Below are 24,120 nucleotides of genomic sequence, written 5' to 3'. Positions count from 1 at the left end.
TCATGTCAGGCCATAAGTACTCCACAGTGACATGAAAAAAACGGTAGCAGCATGCTTATAAATATATTTATTCGTCTATGTCGTAGTTTATATCCAATATATACTATTCATGAAGAAATTGGTCAAATATTTACTGTGTTTTAGAAAGCACAGAGACATTAGGCTACTGGCGTACCTTTTGTTTCTATTCCTTTGATATATGTTTATTTGATTTGTTTATGTATTTAATAATGTGTGTTAGAGGGTGTTTATGGTGCAGCCGTAGGAATATTTATTTAATTTCAAGTTATTTAAATGTAAATCCAGTATTTCGTATGTATTTCAATATGTTTGTGAGTGTGTGTTGGCTTGAAGAAATGGCAGGAGTGCTATAGCAAATCACAGCGCTCGTTAATGGGGAGACTGGATGGAAGTGGAAGAGTACAGGAGAGGACACGAGAGATTCCTGGACAGTACGGTGCAACGGACGCACAGTCGCGGGAAAGACTTGGAGAGTGGAGTAGTTTTGCGCGTGGTAGTGGGAGATAGTTCGTAGTGCCGACTTGTGCACTTGTGAGATTTCCGTGGCTTCTGCAGTGAAGACGTAGTTTGCATTTAGAAGTGAATATCTCGTAAGCTATGTTGTTGTTGATAACTAATTACGTGAAGTAGGAATCTATTTTTTCCATACTATTCAACTTATATTTTATTTAATTGCTGGACCATCGACACCAACAAGTGTTTTGCAGTAATAAACGGCATTCTAAAAGGTACTTCTGCTATCGTGCTCATCATTTAAAGTCGTTAAGATAGTACCTGCAGATTTTATTTAATTGCAATCTTTCATTTATAAATTACTATGTTGCATTAAAAATTCGCAGTTGCCGAGTGATAGGAACCTTCGACCATTCGATTCATGTTTCTATTCACATTGTATACCGTGGACTCAGCAGTTTTTGGCTTGTAATGCGGCAACTACGTATCCCAGCCCCTAGACAACGAAACCAGCCAAAACTTTTAATATTTCAACTCTGAGTCAGAGGATCCGTAGTTGAGGGCCACCATCAATACTGCATTTTTCCATTTGAAAGTCCGCACGGTGCTCTATTTTTAAAACTCGAAGTGAGTAATCTTACAGTTCTCTCACAAAAAACTTGTCCGCCCAGCTGTATAACATGAAGGCATTCATTTTTATGCCTCTAGTATAGAAATTACCAAAACTCTATTTTTTATGTCTGATAATGTACATATAGGCATCAAGCAACAATACTAAATCATCAACTGTGAGTAACAGGGGAACAGTAATGTGTTCTCCTCCGTGGTGCAGCTGTTCTTATTGCTTTTTTGCTGCCCACTGTACGTAATTTTTGTATGCTACTGTTGTTTTCTAATTTATTACTTGCATTATTAGATTATTAGTAATATGCTAACATTAAAATATTCAGTCTTGAAAACTCAGAAATCAAAAATGAAAGTAAATTGTCAACGAAGTAACTTAATTTACACTATGCTCTTTTAATTATATCTTGGATTACCAAGCAATCGTTCTTGTATTAATCTGATCCATGTAAGATTTTGCAATCTAATTTTTTTGTAGTAAATGCCACAGACTTACTTTTTGGACGGGATGATTCTGAATTCGACTGCAGTAAGGAAACCCAGAGTACCATAAGACCAAGGGACTGCGTAAAACAGGTCTGCGTTGTTCTCCTACAGCAAAAAGTAGCTTTTGACGTCACTGTTTTCTTATAACAATGCTTTCGATTCCAACAAAACACATATTCTACAACAACTTAGAAAGATTTCATTAATATTTTAACAAAACAAAATTTAATAAGAATTTACATATCGGTTACATAAAGTATCTGTGACACAAACTTTAAAAACGTTAGGAGAATCGAAGAGCCATCTACATAAGGTCAGGAATACTGATGTAAAAACAGTTCATTGGTAAGCTAAGTTTTAAATTTAACTGTACTTGTAAAAGCAGTTTGAGTTCAAAAAATTTATGTTCATAATTGTAATAAAAGTGGTGTAGCAATTTTTATTCAACATAGCGCCCCACAACTTTGATATAAGCTTGAGAAGGTCACAGTAGTCTTCGTCATCAGCCAGGTCAGTTGTCTCTGAAACTGTTCCAGTTTCTTCAAATCCTTGGAATTGCTAGCGGCATGATCCCAGTAGAAAATTCATTAAAGGGCCGATACCGCCAGTTACAAAAAATGTGTTTCCTACTGGGTTATCTCTTAAGTATTATCGGTCTCCACCACTCTTGAGAGGATTTGTTAAATTTTCAGCATGGACCAGTGCTTACCTTATCACAGACAACAACACTGCCGTCAGCCAAGACAAGCTCATAGGACACGCAGATGTGCTGGATGAGGCCGTGCTTGTGCGAAGAGCTCTCCACCCCAGTACCCATCACAAGGCCTCCTACAAAGAAACCACTTTTATTACTTGGATTGAAGTACTTTACAGAAAAAATTAGCACGTGTTTTTACGACAAGCTTCTCCCTTCCTCCATTCTAAACAACACCCAAAAATTATGTTAATGTAATCTGTGAATGGAAATGGCTCTAAGCACTATGGGACTTAACATCTGAGGTCATCAGTCTCCTAGAACTTAGAACTACTTAAACGTAACTAACCTAAGGACACCACACACATCCATGACCGAAGCAGGATTCGAATCTGCGACCGTAGCGGTCTCGCGGTTCCAGACTGATGCGCCTAGAACCGCTCGGCCACACCGGCCGGCGGTGATCATGTCATTTTGGAAGGCACAATGCATATTACAAGTATGCATCCACCCTTGGGGGCCATGTCCACTCCTACGCGTAGTTTTGTTTTCCCTCGGCTCGATGGTATCTTTTCCCTCGGCACGATGGTATCTGCCAGCAGGACACTGCAACTTGTCACACAGTTCGAAGTGTACGTGCGTGGTTCGAAGAGCACCGGGAAGAATACTCCCCTGGCCACCAAACTCCCCGGATTTAACCCAATCGAGAATCAGTGGGACCACCTCGGTCTGGCTGTATGCTCCATGTGGATCCTCAGTCGAGAAACGTGGCGCAGCTGACCACGGCACTGGAGTAGGCGTGGCTCCACATCCCTATCCGTTCCTTCCATAAATTCACTGACTGTCTTCCTGCACATCTCGCAGCGGTCTGTGCTGCAAAATGTGATTATTTAGGCTTTTGACAGCTGGTCACATTAATGTGACTGGACAGTGTACAGGTATATCTGTACCAAACTGTTGTCAATATTGTTCATTAAACCGCAAGCATATACAATTTTTTAAAAAAGGCTGGCCTCTCTGAACGTTTGATGGACATTTTACTCGGAAAGTTCAACTTATTAAGCAGCTGTAAGTTCTGCAAAAAGTAGGCTTGCTGACATTGTTGGGTTTCGTCTTTCAATTAAAGCCAAAAACTAGTTGTGGAGTACTTTCTATTGGTCAAATTTTTACTTACCTGCAACGAATATTTTCTGTGCCTCGGAACCATCAAAAATCCTTGACGAGACACATTGTCTCACATTCCTGTTTGACCTGCTTCAAAACGTCTGAATATTAGGGGAAACAGGGTTCAAATGACGCCGTTGTAGCATTACGTTGTACGTTTCATGAAGATGGAAACGAAGTAAGCTTTTTGGCAACAGATATAGTCGAACGTTTCGTTTCTACAAATGTAGAGAAAGTTTTCAGAGAGAAAAAAGCACTAATTAGTAGCGTTAATCAAAACATTAATGAAGGTAGGAACAGACTTCTGATTCATATGGAAGACAAGGAAATGATTATAAACTGCTAGGCGAGGAGAATGTGTACGATCAATGGCAAATATTGTAGGTCACGTGTTAGGTAAGTTTCGTCTTAGGAGCGATTGAGGGCAAGGAATAACTCAACCGTGATTCATCAGCAATGTTAAGAAGCTACTACGAAAGCGCACAGGGCTGCATATCATTTTCAAACGAAGAATTCCTGTTTACAAACAAAACTTGAAAAAACTCAAAACAACCGTAAGAACTGATGCAGTAGAAGCGTTAGATTAATTCTAAAGCAAAATCTTACTCGCCAGTTTGTCAACAGACAAACAAGAAGTAAAAAGGTTTCGGTTCTGCTTATAATCACGCATCGGCGACGTCACTGGGAATGACATCATAGGTGTCAAAATTTGTAACTACTGAACTAGTAGACTCACTACTACCTCACAGTTTACAGGAAATATAAATGTAATTGGCTACAGGAAGATTTGAACACTAGTCCTCCCGAATTTGAGTCATGTGCCTTAAATACCGTTCCAGATCAGACGATGTATGGAAAAAAGACCTCACTTTGCTTGGAACTGGCTGGATATGAATTTAAAGTGTTCTCGTCGCAGACACTCTGTATTCACTGCGTGACAACGTTCCTGTTTCTAATATTCCGACCACCATCTTACACGCAAATATTTATCTAGTATTTCATTGATACACAGCATATTTCACCCCATCTATGCACTCTAAACTTTTCTGAATCACTGAAGATTTGGAAGCAAGGCTTGCGTCAAGTAATAGTATTAAAAGCGGTGGCTAATTTACTGTGCGGTCAATACACAACTGTTCTATTTGCTGAGATATATTTTTTTAACGCATCTATGTATTTCAACTGAATTTGGGAACCGTTGAAAAATGGTTCTAATGGCTCTAAGCATTATGGGACTTAACATCTGAGGGCATCAGTCCTTTAGACTTAGAACTGCTAAATCCTAACTAACCTAAGGACAACACACACATCCATGCCCGAGGCAGGATTCGAACCTGCGACCGTAGCAGCAGCACGGTTCCGGACTGAAGCGCCTAGAACCACTCGGTCACAGTGGCCTGCGAACCATAGAAAAGGGAAGTATAACTAAGCGACGCTTGTTATGTTTTGCTGTGAAAGTTTTTTCAGAAATAAGAGGAGGATGTGTTAATGGTGAATGCCAAGACTGCTGTCACAATGCGCATTCACCTGTTTTGACATGTTAGCACTACGAAACAGTTGTGCTTTGTAGTCTTCGCTTTCACATTTTGCACATTCCGCTCCTTTCTGAATAACCTTTCATTGCAAAACTCTTTTCAAAGCCTACTGATGCAGATAAAAACATATGTCCATTCTGATAAAAAATCGTAATTTGTTGGTATCTCAATTTAAAGTAGTAGTTGCGAGAATTCGTGATACAGTAAAATACTCACAGCTTTTAGCATTACCACTTGTTGACATGTTGTTTTGGTGTCTTGAATAGGTCCATAAATGTTTGTGGACACCAGCAAATCCTCTTCGTATGTAGTATCTTCCGAAGTGATATTTCAAATTAGTTCTATCTCTTGGGGTGATGAGACAAGAAACTTGTCGGTACTATAAGGTGCAGATTTCTCGGAGCTACGAAGCATAGAGCATAGACGGCTAAGCAAAAGTGATGGCGTTTAATTTAAAAATGTGAGCTATCTTAAAGTTCAACGAAAATTACACAGCAAAATAAAAATAATTCAGGGAAACTTCATAGGAAATGGTAACGCAGAAAGTTACTTACTGTAGCAAACTAAACAATGTGCAGAGAAAGCGGTGCGAAAAAATACTGTCGTTTCCCAGGTAATGAAGAAAATTGAATTTCAGGCCTGTATTCCACATCCGTACACATACTCTGGAAACCACTGTGAAGTACATTCTATTTAGATACCATGTCTCCAACAATTCAAAGAAATTGTCTTCAGATAAATACACTCATGGAAATTGAAATAAGAACACCGTGAATTCATTGTCCCAGGAAGGGGAAACTTTATTGACACATTCCTGGGGTCAGATACATCACATGATCACACTAACAGAACCACAGGCACATAGACACAGGCAACAGAGCATGCACAATGTCGGCACTAGTACAGTGTATATCCACCTTTCGCAGCAATGCAGGCTGCTATTCTCCCATTGAGACGATCGTAGAGATGCTGGATGTAGTCCTGTGGAACGGCTTGCCATGCCATTTCCACCTGGCGCCTCAGTTGGACCAGCGTTCGTGCTGGACGTGCAGACCGCGTGAGACGACGCTTCATCCAGTCCCAAACATGCTCAATGGGGGACAGATCCGGAGATCTTGCTGGCCAGGGTAGTTGACTTACACCTTCTAGAGCACGTTGGGTGGCACGGGATACATGCGGACGTGCATTGTCCTGTTGGAACAGCAAGTTCCCTTGCCGGTCTAGGAATGGTAGAACGATGGGTTCGATGACGGTTTGGATGTACCGTGCACTATTCAGTGTCCCCTCGACGATCACCAGTGGTGTACGGCCAGTGTAGGAGATCGCTCCCCACACCATGATGCCGGGTGTTGGCCCTGTGTGCCTCGGTCGTATGCAGTCCTGATTGTGGCGCTCACCTGCACGGCGCCAAACACGCATACGACCATCATTGGCACCAAGGCAGAAGCGACTCTCATCGCTGAAGACGACACGTCTCCATTCGTCCCTCCATTCACGCCTGTCGCTACACCACTGGAGGCGGGCTGTACGATGTTGGGGCGTGAGCGGAAGACGGCCTAACGGTGTGCGGGACCGTAGCCCAGCTTCATGGAGACGGTTGCGAATGGTCCTCGCCGATACCCCAGGAGCAACAGTGTCCCTAATTTGCTGGGAAGTGGCGGTGCGGTCCCCTACGGCACTGCGTAGGATCCTACGGTCTTGGCGTGCATCCGTGCGTCGCTGCGGTCCGGTCCCAGGTCGACGGGCACGTGCACCTTCCGCCGACCACTGGCGACAACATCGATTTACTGTGGAGACGTCACGCCCCACGTGTTGAGCAATTCGGCGGTACGTCCACCCGGCCTCCCGCATGCCCACTATACGCCCTCGCTCAAAGTCCGTCAACTGCACATACGGTTCACGTCCACGCTGTCGCGGCATGCTACCAGTGTTAAAGACTGCGATGGAGCTCCGTATGCCACGGCAAACTGGCTGACACTGACGGCGGCGGTGCACAAATGCTGCGCAGCTAGCGCCATTCGACGGCCAACACCGCGGTTCCTGGTGTGTCCGCTGTGCCGTGCGTGTGATCATTGCTTGTACAGGCCTCTCGCAGTGTCCGGAGCAAGTATGGTGGGTCTGACACACCGGTGTCAATGTGTTCTTTTTTCCATTTCCAGGAGTGTATACACTGACAATTACTGTTCAGTTCAAAGTATTGTGTTGCTAAAGAACACATTACTGCAGGAAAAACTGTAAATGAGATAGACATTTCTGTAACTGATGTTCAGATCAGTCACCCACTAGTCATACGGGGACTGTCACTTCAGGAATCATTTTTCACAATAAGTGGCTTATTTAGCGTTCATATGAGTGTTGTAGTCAAGTTGAAAATTTGTTTGAGTGTTCTTAGCGCACTTGTTTAGTTAAATCCTTCAAATCATTGTGTAGTTTCGTATTTAGCAGGGGCAAATTTGCTTTTTAATATCTGTGACGTGTAAAGTCGCGTAGTCGTCTGTCATTTGTTTATTTCTTTCAAATAGTCTTTGTACGTTTATGACAGTACAGTTAGCCTTCTGCCGCCGAGCAGTGTGTCAGAAGTGTGCTAGTAGCAGCATTACTGCATTTACTAGGCAGTCTTGTACGAGGGCAGTTCAATAAGTAATGCAACACATTTTTTTTCTCAGCCAATTTTGGTTGAAAAAACCGGAAATTTCTTGTGGAATATTTTCAAACATTCCCGCTTCGTCTCGTATAGTTTCATTGACTTCCGACAGGTGGCAGCGCTGTACGGAGCTGTTAAAATGGCGTCTGTAACGGATGTGCGTTGCAAACAACGGGCAGTGATCGAGTTTCTTTTGGCGGAAAACCAGGGCATCTCAGATATTCATAGGCGCTTGCAGAATGTCTACGGTGATCTGGCAGTGGACAAAAGCACGGTGAGTCGTTGGGCAAAGCGTGTGTCATCATCGCCGCAAGGTCAAGCAAGACTGTCTGATCTCCCGCGTGCGGGCCGGCCGTGCACAGCTGTGACTCCTGCAATGGCGGAGCGTGCGAACACACTCGTCCGAGATGATCGACGGATCACCATCAAACAACTCAGTGCTCAACTTGACATCTCTGTTGGTAGTTCTGTCACAATTGTTCACCAGTTGGGATATTCAAAGGTTTGTTCCCGCTGCGTCCCTCGTTGTCTAACCGAACGCCATAAAGAGCAAAGGAGAACCATCTGTGCGGAATTGCTTGCTCGTCATGTGGCTGAGGGTGACAATTTCTTGTCAAAGATTGTTACAGGCAATGAAACATGGGTTCATCACTTCGAACCTGAAACAAAACGGCAATCAATGGAGTGGCGCCACACCCACTCCCCTACCAAGAAAAAGTTTAAAGCCATACCCTCAGCCGGTAAAGTCATGGTTACAGTCTTCTTGGACGCTGAAGGGGTTATTCTGTTCGATGTCCTTCCCCATGGTCAAACGATCAACTCTGAAGTGTATTGTGCTACTCTTCAGAAATTGAAGATACGACTTCAGCGTGTTCGTAGGCACAAAAATCTGAACGAACTTCTCCTTCTTCATGACAACGCAAGATCTCACACAAGTCTTCGCACCCGAGAGGAGCTCACAAAACTTCAGTGGACTGTTCTTCCTCATGCACCCTACAGCCCCGATCTCGCACCGTCGGATTTCCATATGTTTGGCCCAATGAAGGACGCAATCCGTGGGAGGCACTACGCGGATGATGAAGAAGTTATTGATGCAGTACGACGTTGGCTCCGACATCGACCAGTGGAATGGTACCGTGCAAGCATACAGGCCCTCATTTCAAGGTGGCGTAAGGCCGTAGCATTGAATGGAGATTACGTTGAAAAATAGTGTTGTGTAGCTAAAAGATTGGGGAATAACATGGTGTATTTCAATGCTGAATAAAACAACCCCTGTTTCAGAAAAAAATGTGTTGCATTACTTATTGAACTGCCCTCGTATTTTAATAACCGTTTAAATTTTGTGTCGAATTGTTTGTGCCCTCTGTAGATAGTTCAGACGTTCTTTGCACAACAGTATTTAGCATGGATAGGGACTGCGACTGCTGTGTTCGGATGCGAGCTGAGTTGGCATTCTTTCGCTCCCAGCTTCTGGTAGTGTTGGGCTTCGGTCACACAGCTTGAGGCTGTTGCCAATGTGCATCAGTGTGGGGGTCCAGACGGGGGTTTGTCGGGGACTGCCAGCTCGTCCCACGCATCCCCCGATCGGACTACAGCTGTGGCTGCCCGGGATACTGCCCACATTGAGGCTAACCCCTCACCCTTGATAGAGTGGGAGGTCTTCTCGAGATGTGGCAGGGGGCGAAAGACATTCCGGAGGGCTGAACGGAAGGCCTCTCCAGTTTGTCTGAGAAACCGGTTTCAGGCTCTCTCTGGCTGATACTGATATTCGGCCGGACATGGCTGCTTGTCCTGTTCCAGAGGTTGCCCCTCAGTCTGCAAGATCCAGGCGGTTGCAGAGGGTGGGCTTACTGGTAGTTGGGAGCTCCAACATCAGGCGCGTAATGAGGCCCCTTAGGGATATGGCTATAAGGGAGGGGAAGAAAACCAATGTGCACTCCGTGTGCATACTGGGGGGAGTCATTCCAGATGTGGAAAGGGTTCTTCCGGGTGCCATGAAAGGTACAGGATGCACCCATCTGCAGGTGGTCGCTCATGTCGGCACCAATGATATGTGTCGCTATGGATCGGAGGAAATCGTCTCTGGCTTCCGGCGGCTATCTGATTTGGTGAAGACTGCCAGTCTCGCTAGCGGGATGAAAGCAGAGCTCACCATCTGCAGCGTCGTCTACAGGACTGACTGCAGACCTTTGGTACAGAGCCGAGTGGAGGGACTGAATCAGAGGTTGTGACGGTTCTGCGACCGTGTGGGCTGCAGATTCCTCGGCTTGCGTCGTAGGGTGATGAGGTTTCGGGTTCCGCTGGATAGGTCAGGAGTCCACTACACAGCAGGCGGCTACACGGGTAGCAGGGGTTGTGTGGCGTGACCTGGGCGGTTTTTTAGGTTAGATGGCCTCGGGCAAGTACAGAAAGGGCAACAGTCTCAAAGGGTGCGGGGCAAAGTCAGGAGATGCGAGGACCAAGCAGCAATAGGTATTGTAATTGTAAACTATCGAAGATGCGGTGGTAAAGTACCGGAACTTCAAGCGTTGATAGAAAGCACCGAAGCTGAAATGGTTTAGGTACGGAAAGCTGGCTGAAGCCAGAAATAAATTGTGCTGAAATTTTTACAAAGGCACAGACGGTGTTTAGAAAGGATAGACTGCATGCAACCGGTGGTGGCGTGTTTGTCGCTATTAGTAGTAGTTTATCCTGTAGTGAAATAGAAGTGGATAGTTGCTGTGAATTATTATGGGTGGAGGTTATACTCAGCAACCGAGCTAGTTTGATAATTGGCTCCTTATACCGACCTCCCGATTCAGCAGAATTAGTGGCAGAACAATTGAGAGGAAATCTGGAATACATTTCACATAAATTTCCTCAGCATGTTATAGTCTTAGGTGGAGATTTCAATTTACCACATATAGACTGGGACACTCAGATGTTTATGACGGGTGGTAGGGACAGAGCATCGAGTGACATTATACTGAGTGCATTATCCGAAAATTTCCTCGAGCAATTAAACAGAGAACCGACTCGTGGAGATAACATCTTGGGCCTCCTGCTAACAAACAGACCTCCTGCTAACAAACAGACTCGAACTTTTCGACTCTGTAAGTGCAGAACAGGGAATCAGTGATCATAAGGCCGTTGCAGCATCTCTGAATATGGAAGTAAATAGGAATATAAAAAAAGGGAAGAAGGTTTATCTGTTTAGCAAGAGTAATAGGAGGCAGATTTCAGACTACCTAACAGAGCAAAACGAAAATTTCTGTTCCGACACTGACAATGTTCAGTGTTTATGAAAAAAGTTCAAGGCAATCGTAAAATGCGTTTTAGACAGGTACGTGCCGAGTAAAACTGTGAGGGACGGGAAGAAAACCCACCGTGGTTCAACAACAAAGTTAGGAAACAACTGCGAAAGCAAAGAGAGCTTCACTGCAAATTTAAACGCAGCCAGAACCTCTCAGACAAACAGAAGCTAAACGATGTCAAAGTTAGCGTAAGGAGGGCTATGCGTGAAGCGTTCAGTGATTTCGGAAGTAAAATTCAATGTACTGACTTGACAGAAAATCCTATGAAGTTCTGGTCTTACGTTAAATCAGTAAGTGGATCGAAACAGCAAATCCAGACACTCTGGGATGATAATGGCGTAGAAACAGAGGATGACACGCGTAAAGCTGAAATACTAAACACCTTTTTCCAAAGCTGTTTCACAGAGGATGACCGCACTGCAGTTTCTTCTCTAAATCCTCGCACGAACGAAAAAATGGCTGACATCGAAATAAGTGTCCAAGGAATATGAAAAGCAACTGCAATCACTCAACAGAGGAAAGTCCACTGGACCTGACGGGATACCAATTCGATTCTACACAGAGTACACGAAAGAACTTGCCCCCCTTCTAACAGTTGTGTATCGCAAGTCTGTAGAGGAACGGAAGGTTCCAAATGATTGGAAAAGAGCACAGGTAGTTCCAGTTTTCAAGAAGGGTCGTCGAGCAGATGCGCAAAAGTATAGGCCTATATCTCTGACATCGATCTGTTGTAGAATTTTAGGACATGTTTTTTGCTCGCGTATCATGTCATTTCTGGAAACCCAGAATCTACCCTGTAGGAATCAACATGGATTCCGGAAACAGCGATCGTGTGAGACACAACTCGCTTTATTTGTTCATGAGACCCAGAAAATATTAGATACAAACTCCCTGGTAGATGCCGTTTTCCTTGACTTCCGGAAGGCGTTCGATACAGTTCCGCACTGTCGCCTGATAAACAAAGTAAGAGCCTACGGAATATCAGACCAGCTGTGTGGCTGGATAGAAGAGTTTTTAGCAAACAGTACACAGCATGTTGTTATCAATGGAGAGACGTCTACAGACGTCAAAGTAACCTCTGGCGTGCCACAGGGGAGTGTTATGGGACCATTGCTTTTCACAATACATATAAATGACCAAGTAGATAGTGTCAGAAGTTCCATGCGGCTTTTCGTGGATGATGCTGTAGTATACAGAGAAGTTGCAGCATTAGAAAATTGCAGCTAAATGCATGAAGATCTGCAACCGATAGGCACTTGGTGCAGGGAGTGGCAACTGACCCTTAACATAGACAAATGTAATGTATTGCGAATATATAGAAAGAAGGATCCTTTATTGTATGATTATATGATAGCGGAACAAACACTGGTAGCAGTTACTTCTGTAAAATATCTGGGAGTATGCGTGCGGAACGATTTGAAGCGGAATGATCATATAAAATTAATTGTTGGTAAGGCGGGTACCAGGTTGAGATTCATTGGGAGAGTCCTTAGAAAATGTAGTCCATCAACAAAGGAGGTGGCTTACAAAACACTCGTTCGACCTATACTTGAGTATTGCTCATCAGTGTGGGATCCGTACCAGGTCGGGTTGACGGAGGAGATAGAGAAGATCCAAAGAAGAGCGGCGCGTTTCGTCACAGGGTTATTTGGTAAGCGTGATAGCGTTACGGAGATGTTTAGCAAACTCAAGTGGCAGACTCTGCAAGAGAGGCACTCTGCATCGCGGTGTAGCTTGCTATCCAGGTTTCGAGAGGGTGCGTTTCTGGATGAGGTATCGAATATATTGCTTCCCCCGACTTATACCTTCCGAGGAGATCACGAATGTAAAATTAGAGAGATTCGAGCGCGCACGGAGGCCTTTCGGTAGTCTTTCTTCCCGCGAACCATACGCGACTGGAACAGGAAAGGGAGGTAATGACAATGGCACGTAAAGTGCTCTCCGCCACACACCGTTGGGTGACTTGCGGAGTATAAATGTAGGTGTAGATGTAGAACTATGCATTAATACCAGTTATTGTCATAATCCCCAAGAGTAAACAGAACGCCAATGATATTAAGTATCATGACATGCGCGTAATGCAAAGAGCAATCTTGAGAATGACACGTGAGCCAGATAATACAGCCAGCGTACTGTAATATCCCTTTGTATAAATAGCCTAACTGTCTAGTGCCTCGCAATTTAGACAAAATTATAAAACGATTAGATATTGCGTACAAAGTCAGCTCTGCATTGGTTACTTATTTGAATCGAGGTTATCAAGGATGTGGTACTGTGATGTTGTCCGTATGTCTGTGTACGATTACTCCATAATATGGGCCCCTTTAGCAGATAGAAAATGGACGAAAACGTTTGAGAATAGTGAGTTTAAGAGCAGAACGAAAATGTGGCATAGGAAGCGCCATGGGACGGGTAGTAAGAGCAGTAGCGGCTTGCTTGCTATCTGCGACAGATCACCCAAGGGTAGGTTACGTTAACAGCGGGTACACCTACATTTGTATGCTTACTCTGCAATTCACATATAAGTGTCTGGCAGAGGGTTTAGCGGACCATTTTCATACTACTTCTCTACCATTCCACTCTCGAATGGCGCGTGGGAAAAAGGAACACCTAAATTTTTCCGTTCGAACTCTGATTTCTCTTGTTTTATTATGATGATCATTTCTCCCTACGTAGGTGGGTGTCAGCAAAATATTTTCGCATTCGGAAGAGAAACTTGGTGACTGAAATATCGTAAATATGTCTCGCTGCAAAAAACCGCCTTTGTTTCAGTGACTGCCACCCCAACTCGCGTATCATATCAGTGACACTCTCACCCCTATTGCGCGATAACACGAAACGAGCTGCCCTTCTTTGCACTTTTTCGATGTCCTCCGTCAATCCTACCTGCTAAGGATCCCACACCGCGCAGCAAAATTCCAGCAGAGGACGGACAAGTGTAATGTAGGCTGTCTCTTTAGTGGGTTTGTCGCATCTTCTAAGTGTTCTGCCATCAAAGCGCAGTCTTTGTTTCGCCTTCCCTACAATATTATCTATGTGGTCTGTCCAATTTAAGTTGCTCGTAATTGTAATTCCTAGGTATTTAGTCGAATTGACAGCCCTTAGATTTGTGCGATTTATCGTATACCCAAAATTTATCGGATTTCTTTTAGTACCCATGTGGATGACCTCACACTTTTGTTTAGTGCCAATTGCCACTTTTCGCAACATACAGAAATTCTCTGTAGATTATTTTGTAAATGGAATTAATCCCTCAGATTATCACCGAGATCATTTATGTAAATCAGGAACGGCAGAGGGCCTACGACACTACCTTGCGGAACGCCAGATATCACTTCTGTTCTACTCGATGATTTGCCGTCTATCACTACGAGCTGTGACCTCTCTGAGAGAAAATCACGAATCCAGTCACACAACTGAGACGATACTGCATATTCACACAATTTGATTAATAATCGCTTGTGAGGAACGGTATCAAAAGCCTTCAGGAAATCTAGGAACATGGGATCGATCTGAGGTCCCTTGTCGACAGCACTCATTACTTCATGGGAATAAAGAGCTAGCTGCGTTGCACAAGAACGATATTTTCTGAATCCGTGTTGGTTATGTTTCAATAAGTCATTTTCTTCAGGGTGATTCATAATGTTCGAGTACAGTATATGCGCCCAAATCCTACTGCAAATTGAGGTCATTGATATGGGTCTGTAATTCAATAGGTTACTTCTATTTCCTTTCTTGAATATTGGTGTGACCTGTGCTACATTCCAGCCTTTAGGAACAGACCTTCCGTCAAGTGAGCAGTTTTATATGATTGCTAAGAAAGGCGCTATTGCGTCTGCGTATTCTGAAAGGAACTTGACTGGTATACCATCTGGACCGGAAGACTTGCCTATCTTAAGTGATGTGAGTTGTTTCGCAACACCTAAGATATCTACTGTTATGTCACATACAGCTCGATAGCAGTGTCATAGCCAACCATTCGACGCAAAGAGGTCAATCCCAATCTGTGCAACAGCATAATGCGCTGCTGCGGGGCCATCTCTGCCGCGCATTGTCAGTGACTAGGCGCAGCAGCAGGACCTTGTTGGCTGCAGCTTCATTTTCCAGCGTGATTTTCCTCAGCTGCGGGCCGTGGTAACTTCCCGCTCGTCAATAGGTCAAGCGGCAAGGCTCCAGCGGCGCAGCTTCATTGGTGTTAAGGCAGCTCAAGGAGCGCTTTCGTAGTATTGTCACACTGTTTTGTCGGTACCGGTATCTTCTTCTTTGCTGCTTCGTCCACGATGTGGGCCACTACAGCGCTCTTGAGTAACCCTGCAGTTGGCCATGTCCGCTGCCTGCAGCTCGATAAAGGCATCTGAGTCAATAGACTCGACGCCGAATTCGAAATTTGGCAGTCCGACATCTTGTGGTACCGCTCTGCCCATCCTACGCCTTTGCACTTGTGCAAAGGAGGGACAGGCGTACGATCGCCTTCTTACCGCTTCTGTGGTCGATCAGCGAGTTCAGCCAACACCTTCTGATACACAGGCCTCACGGCTAACACCTACTGCCGCTGCAAGACAGCCTGTGCGCTAGAGCCGATGAACGTGTATTTCTTTCCTGAAACTATAACAAATTCACTGATCGTTAAATTTGCCCTTTACAGATAAATTGTGCCGCCCTTGTATGATATCGCGCGCAATGTGGCACACTGATTACAGCACAGTGTGATCTCCTTGTGTTGTGTTTAAAATCGTATGCAAAATCTGACTTACTTGTTAAGAAAAACGTCGCTACAGAAACCTAGATCCATTAGTCAGTAAATGACACTAACGGAGATACTTCGTAACAGTTAACAGACAGGATGCTGAAATTATTGTAGTGATCATAAGTTTATTACTGGGACAAAAATGTAATTCACTGCGGCATGAATGGCTCATCATTGATCGCATAGATATTGGAGATATTGTCACAGTGGAAAGTTTAGTTACAAATGCCCATTTAACCAATGCAAAAGCGTGAAATAAGACTCATTTGTGGTTTAACTTCACGAACATAATGTATAAATCTACTCAAAGAACTGGGTATTCTTACCACTGCTTCTCAGTATGTTTATTCCTTAGTGCAATTTGTTGCAAACAATATCTCTCTACTTCCAACCAATAGCTCAATACACAGTACCAATACTAGGAATAAGAACAATCTACGTAAAGACCTAAAATCAGTTACCTTGGTCCAATATTCAGGAATACACATTTTCAATAAATTTCCAGCAACCATTAAAAACTTGATTTAAGATAAAGCACAGGTTGAAAAGCTTCTTGGTAGGTAACTCATTTTGTACTCTACATATGAATTTTTTTAACAGGGACTATTAGAACAGCTGAAGTAAAAATGTCTGTTAGATTTACGCTCTGACAGCACTTGACCACAACAGTCAAGATTAGATAATTTGTATATTATATATTTAATAAAAGTGTATAATTATGTTTCGTTCTGACTGTGTACATTCTATAGATATTAGCAGTTTCAGTTTACTGTAAAGTATCTGGATATCTTGACAATCCACTGGCAAAATGATCAGGGAAGTGAGTATTATATTAAAGTGTCCTATGTTTTTATGTTATATCTTCTGACATGTCCCACACCCATGAGACTCATATCATTTTTGAGTCTACAGTACAAAAATTGAATCTACTCTAACCTTTAACCCACACAGCAAAATCAGGGATTTTGTAAGTTTGACACCTTTGTCTTTCTCTCTCATCAAAACTCTCAAATATGTAACAGAATATTCTTGATAATGACATGACATCTTTGTAAATAGAATATAGGCCTAATTTTATGCACATTCATTTTAAGCAATGCAACTACACACCTCAAGTAGAGAAAAGTAGGAATTAGGAGAGAATGACAAATTTAAATGTTTGTTAACCTGTCACAAAATTATTCTAAACTACTTTACAGTTGAAGTTTTCTCTTTTTCATTTTACTGCCAATATGGCTGTCATTAACTTTTTTTACATAATTATTGAGAAATACATTACATGCTACTTTCACTACAGACTGAAGAATTTTGTCATCAGTGTGATCTACCTGACTACAAGAAAACTCCCTTAGGAAAAAGTCTTCCCTTTGAATTACATCAACGGCTAATCTTATAACTAGATTTCTCTGGGATCTACATCTCACGAAGGAGAGCTCATGTTCTCCAGACCACAAGTTTTTAACAATTAAATAAGTGAAAATAACAGAATTAATGACCTCATTATTAGGTCAATACAATCCACCTCCATCTACCTCTCTTATAAGTTCATAGCTTTCATCACTTTCGATTACCGATAATGTTTTATCAAGCACTAAGTATGTTTTACATTTTTCACCGCTCAGCTTTTTAAGAACAGCTCTGGCACAGTATCCTGACAAGTATGTGAAAACAGGCAAAAATTCCTGAACAGACTGAACTTGTTCTTCACTGAAATCCATTATGCTCTCAAAGTTTGATGGTGGTGGTAAGGTAATATCATCTACACAATCACTTTCAAAAGAATCTAAATCTATGCCAACTTCACCAAGAGCAGAAGATGAAATTTTCAAGGAAAGCAGAGTCTGAATTCTTAGCTTGGATTCAATTTCAAATACCTGTCTCAAAGATACCAAATACTGAGATCCTGCCATTGTTCGATATTTTCCAAATCTTGCTTCTAGAGCATCTGTCTGAACCTTACCTGGCAAAAGATATTTAAAATTCAGCTCCTCACGGCAATACTTGGTCAGTTCTAGAAGGGCATGAGTGGTATGTGATATGGCCAAATTTGTATCACTGGATAATCCAAATGTACTATCAGAAATATGTTTCCATTTATCCAGCCATGATAGAAATCTTTCTAAATATCTGATATTTTCATTACTTGTGCTCGAGAGTGGTTACAACATCGCATCTTTACCAGGTGAGCTAACATTAACAATGTTCCACCATGTACAAATTAATTTAATGAATTTAGCAGATCTCTCAAAACTTTCAATATGATGATGTTCCCCCAAGGCTAGCAAACCTTGGACAGTCATCTCATTGAAAACATTAAATACAAGTTTGACATTTTTCCGCTCCAGGTTACTTGGAAAAAGAGACTTTAAATTAAGCTTATTGGCAAATTTTACTATCTGTGTACACTCTAGGTCATGAAGTTTTTTAACTGAAGAGAATCTGGCCACACACAGCTGTGTATTTTCTGAATCTGTTTCAAACTGGGGATACATAATTGTCTGATCAGGATATTTTTTATTAATCCAATTGTTTCTGACACATTTTAAAATGTGAACAGAATCTAAAACATCATCACAGGGGTGTTTGTACACAATTGACAGTTGAGGAGGGGAAGCAAAGAATGACATTGCCCTTCTGTTAAATGAATTGTTGTCACTAACAACACAGACTACCTTAAAACCTATTGCATGCAGTCCAGAAATTGTTTTCTTTATTACAGTGAAAAGTCCTTCACCATTTATATTTTTTACTGGAAGAATGTGGACTACATCTTCATATGAAGACAACAAACTCTGTATGATAAAAACCTGAGCACTAGTTGCCACATTTTTAGAATTGAATGCAGCACCCAAAATGTTACCTCCTATGAAGTCTAAATAAGGTTTCAAGTGTATTTCATCTAACATTAGTGAAACAACATGATCTGATTCACAAAGAAAGTGGAATTTCTGTTTTATATACATCAGAAAATTGCCACCTAGCTGCTGGGTTTGTTTGAAAATGTGAACAGATTTTATGCAGGGTATCAGGATGAGGTAGCACAAGATACTGTGTACTTCTTATAAACTTATAAGCATGTGGTGATATTGAAAATAGAATACTACAAAATATAATACAGTCTGCTGAGTATCTGTAATGGCTCTTGTGGACTCTCATTAGATTCAATTGCTGACACAAAAAAAATTATTTTGTTACTTTCACTCTCATCAAAATGTTTTGCCATATCTTTCAAATAATCAGTAACGAATAGCAAGTGGTCTTTTCCAGTGCTACCATTGTTTTTCCTAGTAAAGTTCTCCAAGTTATCAACAGTGTTAATTAAGTCATTTAAATGGTTTATAGTTAAAGGGAACTTTCTTGTACCAAGTTTTGAGATTACACTTTTACCTTCATATAAAGACATACTCAGGTCAGTAGCCACCACAACAGAATACAAAAGTGTAGGAATATCTTTGATGTCTATTAGAACAAAAGTTATGGAACTTTCTGACTTTATCAGATGCCAGTCATCAGGCAGCTTGATACCCACTAAACACTTAACAAAACCATTAAAATCCATAAAATGTCTTTCCTGTTCATACTGAGCACGAGTTGCTACACTCGCTGCAATAGCTATTTCTAAGTCTCTATTTTCTAGACGCTTTCGTCTCTCATCTCCACTTTCCCTCGAACAAGAAGCTGACGAAAGATACTTCGGACGGTTAGGCTGAATGGATGGTATGGTTCCTGTTTTAAGGCGAGGTTTTGGAAGTGGCACAGAATATTTCTTCCCTGTGGAACTGTCGAAATATTCACTATGTTTCAAATGAGGTCTTCAGTGAAGTGGAGCTCGTAGACCTTGAAATAATGAGAAAATCTTTTATCAGCTACATGTAATAATCCCGAGGGGAACTAATGCTAACACATGGGATTAGTGTCAGTTATCTTCAGATCAAATCGATTATTGTTCACTCGGTATTTCAGGTTAAAAGGCTAAAGCTATTCTTGCATAAGTAAATCACAGTTTTCCAGTGACTCAGTAATGTATGTAATGTAGTTGATCTTCTAGAGAAGGGCATCAAATCAATCGAATTCACGTTGTTAATGAACATCTAAAGAGCGTGCTACTTAAATATGTGATTAGTTGCTCCCGCTCTCTAAATTAAAGAACACACACCCTGAGACAATCTAACTGAATTGTAAAGAACCTGAGCTTACCTCCGAATTCTGTGAAAACCTGGAAATTTTCACGATGTATTGCAGATATCCATTTCTGCTGTAGTTCAGTGCTTTTAGGAAAAGAAAACACCGCTACTCGTGGCCCATTTTCGTAATTTCCTCTGAAACGTGGAACACAACACTTATACACCATTTCGAACGATTAAATCAAATCTCAGAGTTAAACGGAGATGCAATTTCGACGAATCAACCACTATACTTTGAAAGTAAACATAACACAAGTTTTGTTTCCCGGGTAGGTTAGCCAACATAAACACAGAATTTCGATTTGCTTATAAAGATAAATCCACACAAATTAAGCACAGCATCTCATGGTGCAGATTTCTTATCGCATATTGCTTTGTAAACGGCGGTACTTTTTCTTGCGGTGCTTCATATACTCATTTTCAATTAAACGAACAGTGTATTCTACCGATGCCTTTTGTTGCATGGTTGGTATGGCTATTAGATCCAGTTTTGGCCACCAGCAGCGCTAGTTGTAGCAAAATCTGTCTTTCCAACACTGGCCTAGTGGAAGTGACGTCACATGGCCTACTCGTCTTGGCTGGGAGGCCTGTGTTGGTTCAGCGAGCTGTACCACCGATTGACCCTACGCTGTGACGGCGTTCGCTTGTTCTGCTCGCTTGCCTTCGCCCATGCGGTGGCGTGAAACACGGGAAATTAGCTTCGCGTCGTAAGAACGGGGCGCGAGAATGTTTTCTGCTCTCGCCACAGCACAAATACGCCGCCACAACTCTCCGTCAGCCTCACTAGCGTAGCGCCCAACAGCAGCGATGCGCTCGCCTTGCTGCTTAAATAAGGCTGAACTACGATACTCACTGCTGGAGTACTGTTTACACGTCGTGTTTTGCTGACCTGTTAATGCATATCGTTAAACTGTATATCGCACTAGACTACTATGAGACCGCTCTATCAAATGGACATGTAAAATTTCGCTTTAAAATACTCTACTTGTAAGTAGAAACAAACGGACATTTCCGTCGACACTAGGACACAATGAGCAACACTAGTTGATACTACCTCTATTTACACATCGCAGAAACGAAATTGCTAATATTTGCTGGAATACCATAAAAATGCGCCTGATATTTTAGGAGAGGTACCCTGTATATAACTATAGGATATTTCCTCTACATTAAATTCGAGTGACCGGTTAACAATAAATATTATTACATCCATCACAGACTCAAGTGAACAGGTACAATTCGTATTAATTGCCTGGCTTTCCTGCAATGGAGGAGGAGGAGATTAGTGTTTAACGTCCCGTCGACAACGAGGTCATTAGAGACGGAGCACAAGCTCGGGTTAGGGAAGGATGTGAAAGGAAATCGGCCGTGCCCTTTCAAAGGATCCATCCCGGCATTTACCTGAAACGATTTAGGGAAATCACGGAAAACCTAAATCAGGATGGCCGGAGACGGGATTGAACCGTCGTCCTCCCGAATGCGAGTCCAGTGTGCTAACCACTGCGCCACCTCGCTCGGTTCCTGCAATGAATAACATGTTTGTTCCATTTATTTTCAACGACCATCCAACGTACGTCACCAAGTTTTCACTAACTTGTTGCTAAATGGGACGAGTGGAGGTGTTATGCATGGCTTTGGAGTAGTCACCTTTACTGTTTAAAAAGTTTTTCTTAAGAATTTATATATTTTGATGTACGTATAAACGTTACTACCAAATTTCTTAATATGGCAAAGAATCGGATTTTTCGTTGAAAGAGATATTTTTGTAACTAGAGTCTGAACATCTTACTTTTATGTAGTTAAGCTCCGGTTCCAGTGTCTTCCACAAACTGTGCGTTTTTAAGTGTTCAGATCTTGATAATTACAACTGAATACTTACTTGATGGGTGTGTGTGTTTGTCCCTAGGATAATTTAGGTTACGTAGTGTGTAAGCTTAGGGACTGATAACATTAGCTGTTAAGTCCCATAAGATTTCACACACATTTGAACATTTGAACTTACTTGATGAATTAGTTCTCTATAAGATTTACACATATGAATGTCACTGCCAATGTTACAGACGGATGAGAGAGATACTGCGGTTTTTTTCGTGTGTTGAATTTAACATCCTGCAGACAGTGAGGGTACCGTCCAAGTAGGTATGAAACCGACCGTGGGATAGTGCACCGGTAGCTGCTAGATAACTCTCACTCTGTATGAAATTCACTTATGTGATCTCGAAGAAACCACATAGCAAGAAATCTTGAGAACTAAACATGGTGTTTATTATATCTGCTACCTAGTACAATTTCTGTTAAGCCCGGCGCCTTGTCTCCGATTTTAAGAGAGATAGTTATTCAGTTTGTATTCATGTAAACTCGCATCTGCCATAAGGTTTGTGAACTTCTACTTCTTTGCTCGAAGCCGAATACTACTCTTCGTTGCCGATGACGTCACAAATACCGTTTTACTTCGCGAGGACGTGATATTACTGTAAGGAACATTGCACACCTATCACAGAAACACACGCTTTTCCTCTGACCCATCTAACAATTACTTAGCTCTGCCAGCTTCACTGTTAATTACAATAACATAATGTGACAATATACTAAACCACACAATCACTCCGTCTCCAGTGACTTCGTCGTCGACGGGAAGCTGAACACTAATTCTCCTTCTCTTTCCATCCATTACCACTCTAAATATTACTGATACGAATAATCAATAAAATTTTGCAATTCCCCTTCCCCCTCCCCTCCCACCCAATACCCCTCCTCACAATTCCACTGACCTCCATTGGAAACAAATAAATCTCTGCCATTCACTATAAATAGAGAACATTAAATTTAAAACGAAATACTATTTTTCTATACAAGTCAAGGCCCTTCAAGGGCTGTAGAGCTGAGGAATAGTAATAGTAATAATACTGCACTGCAAAATATATTTTATAATATACAATTTAAAAATAAATACTGTTATTCGAAATCCTAAATCGCAGAACACATTTTTTAAAAATCTTTACTCGTTCAATACTGATTGACCAAGTCATTTGAAAAAAAAAAACTAAAACTAAACTCCTCCCGAACAGGCCATGGAGGCCCAACGGTACCGACCGGCCGCCGTGTCATCCTCAGCCCACAGGCGTCACTGGAGGCAGATATGGAGCGGCATGTGTTCAGCACACCGCTCTCCCGGCCGTATGTCAGTTTCCGAGACCGGAGCCGCTACTTCTCAATCAAGTAGCTCCTCAGTTTGCCTCACAAGGGCTGAGTGGACCCCGCTTGCCAACAGCGCTCGGCAGACCGGATGGTCACCCATCCAAGTGCTAGCCCAGCCCGACAGCGCTTAACTTCGGTGATCTGACGGGAACCGGTGTAACCTCTGCGTCAAAGCCGTTGGCAGCAAGTCATTTGAGCAGTTGTTTATTACTGGGCGTGTCCACTAGATAGATCACACAGTGTTAATCAACATCTTCATTATGAAAAACACTGATCTACCTTTGCGGTTCGTAATAAAACAATTTTCTCGAGTCCACTGGATATTTCACAGACTTTTAAACGTGTCTCTAATAGCATTCCAGATCACAATCCGCATTCTACCTTCACTTCGCAATTCACCACCGAATCCCAAACCTCGACGTCGAAAAGTGTAAAACTGCAGCCTTTTTTCCCTACTGTCAAATCTGTACCACGTTCGTAATTGGCTCACACAATAGGAACAAATGTCATTCAGTAAATTATCATTTATTTTTTCGGAAACTTGTTTCACGACCTTTACTTTCTCACCAAAGTGCCACATATGGTCTGGCGAATTCAGCATACACGAGGCTCTGTTCGTTTCCATAGCCCACGATACAGAATCCGTGTAAAGCTTAAGTAAACGCGATAAAATATGAGTTGAGGACAGGCTTACCAACTGTGAGGTCGTCGAGTTCCGGGACAACAGGGATGGTCCAGCCGGAGGAGAGCAGCAGTGCCGTCAGCTGCCCCATGCTCACCATCGGCTCCACCAGCACCGTCTGCACAACACCACACTCTCTTCAGTATTTCCACGTCCATCATGAGCTCATTCAGCTTATCCGTCAGCGTATAACATATTCAAAGCAACATTCCCAACATTCCCAAATATTACTCATTTTCATTCAGAAATTTATTAAAAACAACACATATGTAAATTATCTGTTGCCCTTTACTTTTAATTACAGCCCTTCTACAAAACTTAGTTCGAGTGTGTGAAGTTGGCCGACCGGAGTGGCCGAGCGGTTCTAGGCGCTACAGTCTGTCATATACATCTTC

At 42.4% G+C, this 24,120-nt stretch overlaps 1 protein-coding gene and 1 pseudogene across 1 annotated transcript in view; both read right to left on the bottom strand.

Moving 5' to 3' along the window:
• Positions 1-24,120, bottom strand: part of LOC126183236 (delta(24)-sterol reductase-like) — a 70,761-nt gene that overhangs the window by 22,613 nt on the left and 24,028 nt on the right. Inside the window, exons 3-5 of the mRNA XM_049925027.1 lie at positions 23,738-23,843; positions 2,294-2,412; positions 1,595-1,689 (exon numbers count right to left, since the gene is read on the bottom strand). Of these exons, the coding sequence (XP_049780984.1) occupies positions 1,595-1,689; positions 2,294-2,412; positions 23,738-23,843 (320 nt within the window). The remainder of the gene's footprint in view (positions 1-1,594; positions 1,690-2,293; positions 2,413-23,737; positions 23,844-24,120) is intronic.
• LOC126185912 (5S ribosomal RNA) lies at positions 23,108-23,225 on the bottom strand (annotated as a pseudogene).

Source organism: Schistocerca cancellata, chromosome 4, assembly GCF_023864275.1.
Source record: "Schistocerca cancellata isolate TAMUIC-IGC-003103 chromosome 4, iqSchCanc2.1, whole genome shotgun sequence".
Classification (NCBI taxonomy): Eukaryota; Metazoa; Arthropoda; class Insecta; order Orthoptera; family Acrididae; genus Schistocerca; species Schistocerca cancellata.
The sequence above is the reverse complement of the archived record's forward strand: the minus strand, read 5'-3'. Positions and strand labels throughout refer to the sequence as shown.